The sequence below is a fragment of the Agrilus planipennis genome, unplaced genomic scaffold, assembly GCF_000699045.2.
Source record: "Agrilus planipennis isolate EAB-ADULT unplaced genomic scaffold, Apla_2.0 scaffold202, whole genome shotgun sequence".
NCBI lineage: Eukaryota > Metazoa > Arthropoda > Insecta > Coleoptera > Buprestidae > Agrilus > Agrilus planipennis.
This window is the reverse complement of record NW_020438961.1, coordinates 312,207-326,653: the sequence shown is the minus strand read 5'-3', so window position 1 is coordinate 326,653 and position 14,447 is coordinate 312,207. Positions and strand designations below refer to the sequence as shown.

The 14,447-nt window shown below is 36.3% G+C and overlaps 1 protein-coding gene across 3 annotated transcripts in view; it reads left to right on the top strand.

The window, feature by feature from the left end:
- LOC108738669 (serine-rich adhesin for platelets) overlaps positions 1–14,447 on the top strand; it is a 361,208-nt gene that overhangs the window by 41,553 nt on the left and 305,208 nt on the right. For all 3 annotated transcript variants that reach the window (XM_025975165.1, XM_025975164.1, XM_025975166.1), the window contains exon 2: positions 548–604. In XM_025975165.1, the coding sequence (XP_025830950.1) occupies positions 587–604 (18 nt within the window). In that variant the 5' untranslated portion in view covers positions 548–586. The remainder of the gene's footprint in view (positions 1–547; positions 605–14,447) is intronic.

Here is a 14,447-nt window from a genome sequence, read left to right as displayed (position 1 = left end):
TTTCGAAACCAACAATTTCTTTCTGAAACCTTTTTCGCAGTAAAATGAGTACCAATAATTTTGTGTTTTTACTACTTCACTCCTGACTGCCACTTCTATTATTCCAACTTATGAGTCCGCTCTTGGAGAATTCAATTAAGTTTAATTTAAATTTCTGTAAATGTTTGAGCACTATTTCGATGCCATAAAAAAAGCAGATCACTTTTACCCCATGTATCTATTCTATTTTTTTTTGGTGGGTAGTTAGCTTGCCCAAAAATGTGTACTTTTACCCTTTTATCCGAACATATTACCGTAAAATTTGTCCATATTCGGGATGAAATCTTGCGGAATATTTTTAATATATAATATTTACACTGCAGCTAAGAAGTTTGTTATTACATTCTACTTATATCCAAAAAGTAGTGTATTCACTATTCTCTCCGACATCATGCTTCGCTGCCGCTTTCGTAAAATGGTTTTGAATGGGTCGGTAGTAGATAGTAGGTGTTAAAATTAAATGAAATAATATTTTATTGACCCACGTCAACTTTTTTTCTTGTTACAGAGCGACAGCTTAGCGGCAGAGTCTGAATCCTCGAAGGACATGACTGCTGTCAATGCGGTAAGTCTGATTAATTGCTTGGATGTCTGTTAGGTGGTTGCCTGCTCTCAACTGTCTAAAACGGCGAACACAAGCACAAGGGTTGCACGCCGCGCCGCACCAAAGCTCGTTTTGGCCGTTGTCTGATAATGACGGCTCCATCGTTTCACCATTGTCTTTCAACTGCCGCTACGATTACGATAATTATTATCAAACAGAATTATTGTGGAAGAAAGTTTAACAATACTCCCGTGACCGACGCGCGTTGCGCCGCTCTTTTGTTTTGGAACGCTTAAACCGTTCCGCCTCATATTATCATTAATCCTGACGTTTTCATGTAAATATAATTGTGTATTATAAATTTGAGTCCAGTTTCGGTCAATATTATATTAACAAAATAGTCAATACAAGGTCACGTCGGCGGAATAGGTGGGGATAACTATAAATAAGTTTCACTGTGGTTAAGGAAAATCCTCACCCAAAAATTCCATATGAAATTAATAACCCCAAATAAATTGCAGACCAAACTGTTTACAAAAATAATTACAATTTTCTTGTAGAATCAACTCATAATACAATATAAGAACAAAGGCTTTCACGGCCGGAATCCATAGTAGAATGAAGATTCGGGCTGTAGCGTCGAAATATAATCTACGTTCTCCTTGTCAAAGCAGCACTACCACGGAGGATGTCAGCCGCAGTAGCTGACGAAACGTCTGGACACAATAGTTCACGTAGACCACGGCCCTATAGCCCGAATCTTCATTCTAATCTTCATAATACAATCTTGACAATCACAGTGCCCAAAGGAATAATAAAAGTAGTAAGAGGCAAATACTTGCAAGCGGGCATCGGCTGCATCGTTTTCTCTCATTTCAAATCACAAGAATACTGAGCGCAAGACGATCACATTTATATGTGACTTATTAGATACGCGTATTCGAATTTTAAAACAGAAAAACACATTTGATAGATGAAGACTTACAATAAGCTGCTTCCTTGTTCCAATTGGATTGGTCAACTTACAAAGGAAATATCTGCCATTTCGTAACCGTACGTCGAACCCTGATTAGAATTCAATTTTATGATGTGGAAGTGAAACAAAAGACTCACTACCTGAAAAGTTTTGATATACTTTCTCGTTCTTGAAATCAGGAGAAATCGTACTTTCGGGACAGGGGAGTGGTAAAAATTCGAATACCAGCCTCGAGAAAAAAGTACGGCACCCTCCTATGAGGCTGCCATCCTAGCCTTTGGTTCGGGTGGCAATTCCCCTTTGGGAGAGAATCCCTTAACTTCTTCCTTTGACGTGTAATATAGATACCATATACGTTATTATTATTGCCTACAAGCCAGATTACCTGGCTTCGCTCAGGAAAAATTAGTTATTATTCTATTATTGACGAAACTCTTCTACAAACTAGTGAGAGGATCGGCTTGCCAGTTTCGATCTTTTAGGGAGCCGGACCATAGGTTCAACCACAATGGAGGGGTTGTTAAAGAGAAACCAGACTAAGACAAGGGCAGCAGCTCTTTTAATACTCAGGGTTGCAGAGATCACGAAAATGGGTATGATGCACAATACCGCGATGTGGGAGGCAACGGGAAACCACCCACACTATTATATCCCATGTAGAACACACCAAATTAAAATGATGGCGTCCTCTGGGGTAAAGCACTCCGGACATAAACTAGTACCCCATTCGGATGTCCGGGCGGGGACTACCTTCGTGGATGTCATCAATAAGTGCAATAGGGGTAGGTGCAATATTTGACGAGTCGGAGCGTGGAAGGTTTGGACAATGAGGCAAATAGGGAAATTGTAAAATTTAATAGTTGAGATGAATAGATTAGAATTAGATATAGTAGGTATTAGTGAAGTCGGTTGACACGAAGTTGAAGACTTCTGGAATTGAGACTTTAGAATAATACATACAGGATCGGTGGCAGGTAATTCGGGGGTAGGAATTGTAATGCGTAGGAAAGTGAGGCAGAGTGCAAAGGTATTAGAAATAATAGGAGAACAGAGGAATCTATGGAAGTCGATAAGAAATAGGCGAAATTGGTTGGTAGGACACCTTCTCAGACATGAAGGTCTAGTCAGAGACATATTAGAGGCAGAAACGGAAGTTAGGAAAGGTAGAGGTAGACCTAGACTAGATTACTGTTTGCAAATAGTTAAGGATATGGGTTGTTCTAGTTTTAGGGAAATGCGAAGATTAGCTCAGGATAGGAAAGAGTGGAGATGCGTGTCCGACCAATCTTAGGAATGACAACCTTATGATGATGATGATTCTGAAACTTTCTCGAACTTTCTAGAAAATTATAAAACATTTCCAAACCCTGTAGATGTAAGGAATTCAGGAAAAATCTGGGACATTGTGTAACGTTCTGACCAGATGTCGGAATTCAGTTAATACCTCTACTAACTCTCCCCAAATAGAGTCCCTTCGGGCGATAGTATTTTAATCCCCATATCTTTAAAAATAACCCCCACATCTTTAAAATTAACCCCTGCAGTTGAAAACCGAAACATTTTTCATGGACGGGGAATAGAAGGCTTATGAGGTTGCGGCATTCCTTTAAGGAGCTTTAGCGGCACGTACACATAAACTACACTCACATTTATTATCTCTATAAAACATTGATATTGATTAAAATACAATTATAAACAATTAATTAGATTATGTAACTCTAAGTTGCCTTGATTGGAAGTTTAATCTTTTGAGGTTTGCCTATCAGCGTTGGTCATACCTAGGATTTCAGTTTCTGATTATAACGTATTAAAGTAAAATAAAAAGAAACGAATTACTTGTAATTACCAAGTTATCATGTAGGTAGGTAGGTTTTTTGTTAATGCAACTTTGATGCGAACATTTACAAAATCCAGTTTCAATTTCCATTTGCATAAATTTCTTATGGTTCGATGGTTGCATTCATAATTCTGATAGTTTTGTATACCGAAGCCCGAAATACAAACTATAAATCTCAGTTTATTGGAAAAACGGATGACAGTGGCCATTGCGATCCACTGTTTACGACATGAGTGCACTGTAAAAGAGAATTACAGTTTGAACATTTAGTATTTCAGCTTTTTTAAACAGCTTTTCTATGCAAAAGTTTGTTTACCAATGATTCGCGTTTTTATCAACATCGCACATTCTTCCAAAATACATTTTATATATTATTGTATACACACAGTGAGGATGCATGGGTTGGGACCTTATTTTTTCAAATGGAAGCATCTATTTTTTTATTATATTTTTCAATTTTGCATCGAATTTTAACTACGTTTCATGTACCTTGTTCTGTAACTAAACTCAGCAGTTATCTGTAAATTTACGACTGACTTCATTCATAATTTAGAAAGCTGCGAAGATTGGAACAAACACATTTAAAATTGAGGGGTTTGTTTCTTGTTTGAAATTTATTAAACAGTAGAACAACAAATTATTCAATTAAATATTCAAATTGCTGACAAAAGACGTCGATCTTGAAAGTCTTGTAACACTTTAGTTAATGTTTATGGCTGGATTTGTTGTATTTCAACTGTATTTCTGTTTTTCAATTCATCAATATTTTCCGGTTTATTGAAGTAGACTTTACATTTCAGATAATTCCATAAATAAAAATTTAATGAGGTTAGGTCTGAAAACCTACCTGGCCATTCGATAACGCCTCTCCTTCTGATTCATCTATTTGGAAAAATATTGCTAAGGTAATCTTATACTATTCGCGAATAGTATGGGGTGTTCCATCTTGTTGGAGTTCTACCGAATCTGCTGGTATATTTGGATTTTATGCATTTTGGTAAAGCCCAGTTAACGTGGGTATTACGAATTTTTGTAGTTGATGTACGTACACGAAATGTATACTTCATTTACTTTCTCTAGCAATGTGCACTTTTCAATGTCTTGGATGCGCGCTGGTAAAATCGGAGGTAGGGAGAAAAAAACTCATTATACACTCGACTCTTGTTCATTAAACATACACTTTCATACAGTACCTGCCAAAAAGTTTGTTCAATCATGAATAATAGTGCGAATCGAAAACAAGCGTTAAAGCCTTTAATATGTCTTCAAATTGGAATAAACATGTCGTTGATATTTTCACTGGTAATTGGTACCAATAAAAGCACATTTGAGCAATGCAATTTTAGTGGATAAAACGGTCAATTTTTCCGTGCAGTACTATACGGATCATACGCTCCTCACCGGTTAAGAGTTTGGTCGAGAGTTGTCTCCTTTCTTTTCTGGCCTAGTGCTGTTCTTTCCTACTTTTCGCCGGTCAAACTAAACGTCACTTCACTACAGAAACTAAACGAAGTATATTTAACATTCGATGCAGAATTCAAATATATATTTACAAATAGATGCTTCCATTTGAGAAAATAAGATCGGTGGTAGCTTTTTATGTTTGGGCCACCCTGCATAGATGAATTTACCATGAAAAAAACCGCAGTCAGAAGTAATGTGTCCGAACCTTTTCCAAAAAACAAACCCCTACAGTTTAAATAAATTTGCTCCAACCCACGCATCCTCACTATCTAACAAACTCCTATTGGACAATATTATTCAGCTATTCGTGGAAAAGAATTTAAGATGGAATTTAAATAGTAGAATGCATTGAAAAGCATTACGTTATTGATTAGTTACGTGTACGCTTCATAATACATGCAAGCAAATTATTAGAGTGTAGCAGTAGTTGCAATCAATAGAAATCCGCTTATAGTAGTTGCATATGGGGCTGGTAAGTAGGTAGTAGAAATCGTTTAGGCTTGCGTCTGTCATGGCGAAACAAATGAGTGCCGTAGCTGAACCCTTAATAAATATGTCAGGCGCGGGGAAGTGGTGCCAAAATGAAATATTACCCATCGATAAATTCCTCAGCACAGAATCGTAGAATTCGCGGGCAAGATAAAGGAGCAAGCAAATGGAGACGTCAAAGTCTCTATCGCGTCGACCAATTCGTCTGTAAATTTTGTGTAAGTGTGCTTGCAATTACAGCTACCTGTCACAAACGTTTCCTAAACAAAACTTTTCGCAATGCATTAGTTAACTGCCATACATAATAATTAAGATTAAAACTTAGAAGCCAATCTTTAAAGTTATGTATTAGTTTTGGCCACGGTAGACTATGAGCTCACGAGAGGTCTGTAACGGTTTCTGCTAGGGAGAGATGACGCACAGGTGGCTAACAAGAAAGCTGTGAATATATATATGTTACCGGAAAAAATATAGGAATTGTATACAATTCCGAAACTATTTAGGAAATGTATAAAATATTATTTCAATGATTTTTTGATACACACATTGTATGAAATTCCGATATTGTACTAGGAAATGTATATAATTAATTCTTTCTGTGAATACAATACTCTAACATATCAAGGCAGGGGCATTACGTTAACTCAAATCTGTCATAAATCTACCTAACCAAACAATGACGTCCCCAATATATATGAATTTTTAGTATATCGTAGAGGTGAATATGCTGATCATTTTGATATGTATATGTTGGGTGCAAAAATGATAATGAAAGATAGTTATCGAACGTAAAAAAAAAAACAATACTCGACGCCCTATGACATAAAATAGGCAATAATACGGCAGGCTGCTTGAAAATGTATATGCATTGGTGACACCTTTGTTTGGTTAGGTAGATTTATGACAGATTGGAGTATATTTAATGCTCCTGCTCGCCAAAAGCGGGCTGATATGTTAAAGTATTTTATTCATAGAAAGCATTAATTGTATACATTTCCTAGTAGAATATCGGAATTTCATACAATTTAAAAAATCTAGAAACAAACGTAACAAAAATTATTAGTGATAGATAGACAGACACAGGAGTTATTACACCGGTCATTTACATCCGGTCAACGGCTGCGGTGGTTCAAGTATATATGCGGCCAAGTCAAATTTAACCAATAACCGAGCGGCATGGCCTAGAGGTTTAGACCATTGCTTAGCATTCGGGAGGACGCCGGTTCTATTCCGGGTCGGTCTGCCTTGGTCTAAGTTTTTCTGTGGTTTCCTTGGATCACTTAGGCAAATGCTGGAGCAGTAATTTTCAACAGATAATATTTCATTCTCTTCTATCTTCATTTCGTCCGTCTCATCTTTCTCACCCGATCCACCACTCACCCATTCCCATGATTCCTGAAAGGAGGCTGAAGAAGGCCTTCCGCCCTACCTTCCGGCGTAGTCCGGAGGGACTGCCCGCCCGCCCACCAGCATTACTGGCTGGTGGTAATGAAACACCCAAATGTTTTTTTTTATTTAACCAATAAATGCGTCGAAGAGTATCATGTGCCCGATGTCGGTAGTTCGTCATTTAATTTAAAAGTGAAAAATGAAATTGTTTGAAATAAACTTAACAAAATTCACAAGTGTATAAACTTATCTTTGTTGCTACAATATCACTGCTTATTATGTGAACTGCTGGCTGTAACAGACATTTTAGTGTCTTTTTACAATTTAGATGTAAAATCCTCCAAGCAATGTTTTAAATAGCTAATGTTAATTTACTTAATGCGTTTAAATTTTTGGAAACCAAATTTTTTTAGTTAGAAACTACCCTATTACATTTATACAAACACCAATTCCCTTATAATGGGTATCTGTATTTTTCTTTTTTGAAAGTTTTCCTTTATTATCTCAAGAAATACCTACCGAAAAATGATTTGGCGTATTTTGCATTTATACAACCCATATTATATTCCCTTTGACTGTAGTTTAATTACAAATTTAACAATTTAGCTTATCGTTTGGGTTAGTTGCTAACGAAAACGTGTTCTGATTTCCTGGTTGCATAGCCGTATTCTAAAATATCGAACTTTCCAGATTAACTTCCACGTATAGATTATATTCGTAATAACATATATTCTCTGCATGTTTCGATTCAGGGGTGTGTTTATGTCGTGGTTGGCTTATAAATCTTTCGAAATGTCGAATGTTTTCTACTCACGCTGCTAAAAGGGCCATATATACCCAAAAGCGTTGCATAATCAATGAACGAAGATCATTTCGAGCGTTACAAACGATCACTGTAGATACATTTTAAACGAGTTTTCCGCTAATATGTGATCCGAAGGGTACACCTACAAACTGCAAAAAAATATTATTATTACTCAACTTTAAATTTAAATAATAGCGAAAGTAAATGAAAAAGCGACAAAAAGGTTAGAAAAATATAAGAGCAAACAAAGATAGGTAGATACTTAAGAAGGGCAATGAACTTAAGAATTCGTTAAAACGGCTGTTACTTCTATTCTCTGTTTGAATAGTAGCCTTAGAATCTCCGGACCATTTATAAAAGCAATATTTTATCGTTGGGAGGACCTCAGTTCTTGTTCCGAAACCAATTTATAAAGACCGATTAAAATTGCGGGTTTTATTCCTTCGATATTGGCTCATTTTTCATTTGAAGAGCGCTGTTCATCGCACCATTTAATTTTTCTTTCATAATTTCCTGGTGAAACGGGATTGACCAGGAAACTATCTATTCCGTAAAACGCGGAACCGTGAGGACAGAAGCGGTTCCGAAAACTTGTCATAAATTCTATCCAGTTTTCAAAAGAATTGCATTGACTGGATCTAACCGCATCTACATAGATGTATGTTCACAGGCCCCATCGTAGATAAATGCTTACATTTTAAGCACAACTTTAGAACCGTCCAACTAATGTTCCGAATCGAATAAAATAGAAAGTTTTTTCTTTTTTTCTTTTTGATGGGGAATCTTCAAAAGATACCTCCAGAAGCGAGGTAGTGTCGAATTTTTGTCGTCTAAAACCCCTCACCGAGTGGGGAGATCAACCCGGAGGTTATCCATATATATTATTCTCGAGGAGAGGAAATCTTCAAAAGACACCTTCAGAAGCGAGGTAGCGTCGGATTTTTACGGACTAAAATCCCTCCTCTAGTGAGGAGATCAACCTGTAGGTTATACATCCCGGGAAGGAGATGGGAGTGGGAAGAGGGTTGAGTTGGGAAAAGGGTTAATTGTGTTAAATAGTCCACCTCTGATGTGATGGGTGGGCACTCGCGCTGAAGAGCGAAGCTAGAGATGAGCAAATGGGAGCGGCTCACTGAAGAAAGTGACGGAGCCTTCAGAAACGGTCGTTTGGTTTCGGGGCGAACTTGGAGAGTGTTGAGATAGTGGAGTTTGCGTGCCCTGATACTGAAGCCTGGAGATTTGCCGCAATGAAATTGCAGCCTCAGGGAGAGAAGGTAAACCGGTTTATTTTAGAATTCGGGTGTTTCTGACGAACCAGAGGTAGTTTAATGCGGAACGAAGGATCCGCATGTAGGTGCCTTGCAGTAGTTTTAGGCGGTGGGGATGGGCGCAGCCCCACTCGCGAATGTCGTAGGAGCAAACGCTCCTGATGATTCCGTTAAATGCACTGATGTTCGTTTGTAAGGAGATGGAGTTGTTTCGGAAGAAAAGTTTGAGTGCGATAAATACACCTATGACCTTGGAACTAGAGGCTGAGATGTGGCGCCGCCAGTTTAGAGCTCTGTCGAAGACAACGGAGTTGTTCCATTTGATGAGGCGGTTGTTTACGATGATTGAGCGAGGTTTTCGGGTCCTACATGAGAAGAAAATTGCTTCCGATTTGGTCTCGTTAATGGAAAGTTTCCATTTCCGATACCAGTTTAGGAGCAGGGGTAAAAACGAATAGAATAATATTGTCGCGGCAGCTCTTATAGAAACTGACCTTGTTCTAGAATATTCTAGATTCTAGAATATAGCTTCCACGGATTTTTGGCATTCTTTACTACTAGGGCAATCTCGGCTACCCAAGACAGGTCATTTAACGCTCCTTCACATCGAATTTCGCGAAAACTACATTCTTAATTATTTGCGGATAGAGTAGTCTAATATAAATCTTCGTCCATCCCTGTTTACTCCAGTTTCTGCCTTTACATACACTTTAATATATAGCAGGAAAACTGGACCCAGAATTTCGACAAATTTTATGGCCACATATTAGGGTAACAGATGGTGTTACATTTCTGGGCAGGCGGTCAGCCCACTTGAAAGTAAAGATAGATACTGAGGGTAACTGGTACCCTATTTTATATCATCGAGATAGTGCTCAAAAATTTACACAAATGTGAATCTCGGTATACTTTTGCATTTTTGGATACCCGAAGGGCGGATATCTAAATTAAAACAAGTGGGGTCTGCATTTACATGGTTGTTCGGGGCATTTTGTGATTCGTAGTTCGCTAGTTTATTTTTACATTAACATTATTATTTATTATTATTTTCAATTTACACTAGTCAATTTTAAGGAAGTGACGACGGCTCTATGTTCGGTTAATTTTACATGCGTTATTAATACCAATTTATTATTATTGAATTATTGTAATAAATTTTCTGGTATTAATTTTATTTATTTAATGAGTTATGCAGTTATTTATTTACACGATAACTAACTAGATACTTAAAATACTTCTTATTACACTGTTTTTTACCGTCGTAGTTTCTTTTCAACTAATATCGAACGGGTGTACTGATGTACCACATTAATAATTGTATTCTCCAAGGACCAATATGAAGTCGTGTAATTTTAAAACTTACATTATAACTTCTTGACTACACTATTCTTATAATAATGATTAAATGGGAATCGCAACTTAGCGAGTACAGAACTCTTTTGTAATAATTAATAGATACCTATGAATTTTGTATGAGAAATGTTTACACAGCGAGTCCACAAAAACAATTGACTGTGCAGTGTACAATGAATTAGAAAGAAGTTCAGAATAACTTTACGGTACAAAAAATTTGACAAAGGTTCTAGGTAGATATGCTAATAAATATGTACAATTGGTTTGGAATGTATGTGAATCAATTTGGAAATACCAATGGCTCCTCTACGTGACAACATACAAAAGGGATTATTTTTCCTACTTTTATGATAGTGTGATGTTTGATAAATAATAGTTGACTTTGAAGTGTCCAAGATAAAGAGAAATTCTTAAACTAGGCATCATAAAATTCACACAATACAAAAATATGAGAAATAAACACAGATAGGTCGAGCACATTGTTGGTAGTAGTTAAGTTTTATTATTTGCGGTATTTTAAGTTGGCAATATAGTTGATGTTAAGTTCCTGTCATTTATCAGTGGTAGTATTTTAATTTTTCAGTCTTGTCTATGGTTGTAAAGAGCGCACTTGTACAAGTTCTAAATAAACGTTCTAATAGGTTATGGGCCCAGGACACGTTTTTTGAAGAAAGCCGGTCGTTTATTTTTCGTTGTTTTCTTAAAAATCCTTACACGTTCGAGTCGTGAAGTGGAAAAATAGGACATATATCGCGAAGTGTGAAGTTTGAATTACGTTCAAGTCGTATTAAAGAAACAATAATGGCAAATGCGATGATAAGATTTGATTCTGGAAACATTCCTAAGTTTGATGGGAGCAATTTTCAACTGTGGAAATTTAGCATTACAATTCTATTTAAGGCAGAGAAACTATTATCGATTGTCAATGGAACAGAACAGGAACCGACAGATGATACTACGACAGCATGGAAAACATGGGAAACAAACAATTCTAGAGCCCAAGTAATTTTGTTGTCAACTATAAATCAAGATCAAATGCAACATTTAATAAATTGTGAAACTGCAGCTCAAATGTGGTCAAGATTAATTGCAATACATGAACAAAAAACAGAGGTTTCTAAAGAATTACTTTGGCAGAAATTTTATGAATATAAAATGGCTGAAAATGCAAAAATAGCTGATCATATTTCATCAATTGAACTGTTAGTTAGACAACTAAAAGATGTAAAAGAAAATATAAGTACAAGTGCAATTTGTTCTAAAACAATTAGCAGTCTACCAGCGAGATATAATGGCTTTCGTACCGCGTGGGATTCTGTTTCGAGTGATCAACAAACGTTTGAAAATTTAGCAGCAAGGTTACTTAAGGAAGAGGTTAGAATGACAAGTGACGATTCCGAAGTGTCTCGTCTTGCTTTGCAAGTTGAAGCATTGCAAAGTAAATTAGAAGATAGGGGTAAGAAAAAGAGAAACATAAATGAATTAAAGAAAAACAGCAACTGTAACTATTGTAAAAAGAAGGGTCACTGGATACGAGAGTGTAGAAAAAGGAAAGCAGATTTCAGAAATAATGAAGCAAATAGTGAAACAAATTCTGCATCAAGTTCTGCATATATTTGTGAAATTACGTCTTTATTTTTATCAAATACCAACGTAGAGAAAAAGGAATGGATATGTGACTCAGGTGCAAGTATGCATATGACAAGTGAGAAGGACTGGTTTATAAAACTAGAACCTTTGAGTAAACCTATGTACGTAAGAATAGCAAATAATAAACTAATCCCTGCAATCAGTAAGGGTGTTATTGAAATACAAGCTTTCGTTAAAGGTCACTGGTATGACAGAACCATAAATAATGTTCTCTATGTTCCGGAACTTAGCCATAACTTGTTTTCAGTGGGAGCAATGACGGATAGAAATTTCACTTATCATTCTTACAAAAATAAATGTGAATTTAGCGACAGCAATGGACAAGTATCATGTGTAGGGATACGTAGAGATAATCTTTGGATAATGAAATTTAGAGTTAAATCATTAATCCCAGAGTGCAATTTAGCTAACAAAAATTCATTGAAACTTTGGCACGATCGTTTAGGACACATCAATAACAATGCAATTAAGAAAACAGTTGATTTGGTCAAAAATTTGAAAATTGACAATAAAGAAGAATTTTTCTGTGAGACATGTCAATTTGGAAAACAGATAAGAACGTCACACAAAAGTTTAGCCAGAGACAGGGCAAATAAACCTGGTGAAATGATTCATTCTGATGTGTGCGGCCCAATAAATGTTTTATCTCCGAGTGGGTCGAGATTTTTTGTTTTGTTTAAAGATGATTGCAGCGGTTATTCTGTCGTTTATTTCTTAAAGCACAAGTCAGATGTTCTAAGCAAGTTTAAAGAGTACAAACAGCTTGTAGAAAATCAAACAGGTAATAGGATAAAGTTTTTAAGAAGTGACCAGGGTAAAGGCGAATATATTAATAAAGAGTTTGAAGAGTTTATAAAGAAAAGTGGTATTTCACATGAATGCTCAGCCCCTTACACTCCTCAACAGAACGGAAGGAGTGAAAGAGAATTAAGAACAATAGTAGAATGTGCCAGAAGTATGTTAATTAAGAAAAATGTACCACAAGAACTCTGGTCTGAAGCAGTCAACACGGCAGTGTATATACTAAATAGAACTGCTTCAAGTAAAATCGAAAAAATGACTCCTTACGAAAAATGGTTTGGTCGAAAACCAAATATTAACCACATGAAAATATTCGGAAGTACAGCATACATGTCAATTCCACCACAATTCCGGAAGAAATTTGATTCGAAGAGCCAAAAGCTATTGTTCGTCGGTTATGAAAATTATTCATCGAATTATAGACTATGGAATCCGGAAAAGAAAAGAATTGAAGTAAGTTGTAATGTCAAATTTAATGAGAATGAGATCATGCCAACTAAAAAGGATACATTTTCGTTAAAATTTGGAATTTTGGAAGAAAGTGCGAGTCAAGAAGAAGTACAAGAAATAGAGGAAAACAACAGTATAGAAAGTTCAGAAATTTCAGAGAGCATAACAGATCAAAGGGACAGTGATGAAGATTTTCATCCAAGTGAGGAGGAAGAAGAACATCTAAGTGCATGTGATAATGAAAGACAATTACGCGATAGAAATGCAATATCAAGACCAAAATATTATGGTGTAGATGCAGATTTTTGTACAATCTTCGAGCCTACAAGTTATGAAGATGCTATAGAGTGTGAAGACTCTCATAAGTGGCATCAAGCAATGGACGCAGAAATGAATGCTCATAAAACTAACAACACGTGGGACTTAGTGAAAAGGCCGAACAATGTAAAATTGATAGACAATAAGTGGGTTTTTCGGGTAAAAACTGACCAAGAAGGTAATCCGTTTCGTTACAAAGCGCGTCTCGTGGCACGTGGGTTTATGCAAGAAAGAGGTGTTGACTTCGAGAACACTTTCGCGCCGGTTGTGCGATATGACTCTATTCGAATTCTACTTGCTTTGGCCGCTGAAAAGAACCTCAAGATTGCCAATTTTGATGTACAGACCGCTTTTTTGTACGGTGATTTGACAGAATGTGTATACATGCAACAGCCTATAGGATACGAAAATAAAAAGAAGCCGGACTTTGTTTGTAAGTTAAATAGAAGCTTATATGGACTGAAACAATCTCCTAGGTGTTGGAACCGCAAGTTCGTAACTTTCCTTAATCAATATAGTTTTAAACAATTAAAAACTGACCAATGTGTATTTGTTGGAAATTTTGTGGACGCTGAAATTTATTTAGCTATTTATGTGGACGATGGACTACTAATATCAAAATCAGAAAGTGCAATTACTGAACTAATTAAAAGTTTGCAACAAATGTTTAAAATAACTATGCATTCGAACGAAAATAGAATACAGTTTGTTGGTCTAGAAATTGAAAGAAATTTGCAGGAAGAGACAATAACCATCCACCAGCAGACTTACATAGTGAAACTTCTCAAGAAATTTAATATGAATGATGCTAAGCCGGTAACAACTCCTGCAGAACCTAATGCTCCTTTATCTATGCCGAATAGTGATTTACAATGTAATAAAGCATTGCCGTATCGTGAAGCTGTTGGGTCTCTAATGTTTTTAGCTACAATAAGTCGGCCAGATATTACATACGCGGTGAATCAAGTAAGTCGATTCTTTAACAGTTGGACTAATGAACATTGGCAAGCAGTAAAGCGAATTTTCCGTTATTTGAAACACACTATAAATTACAAAATAATATA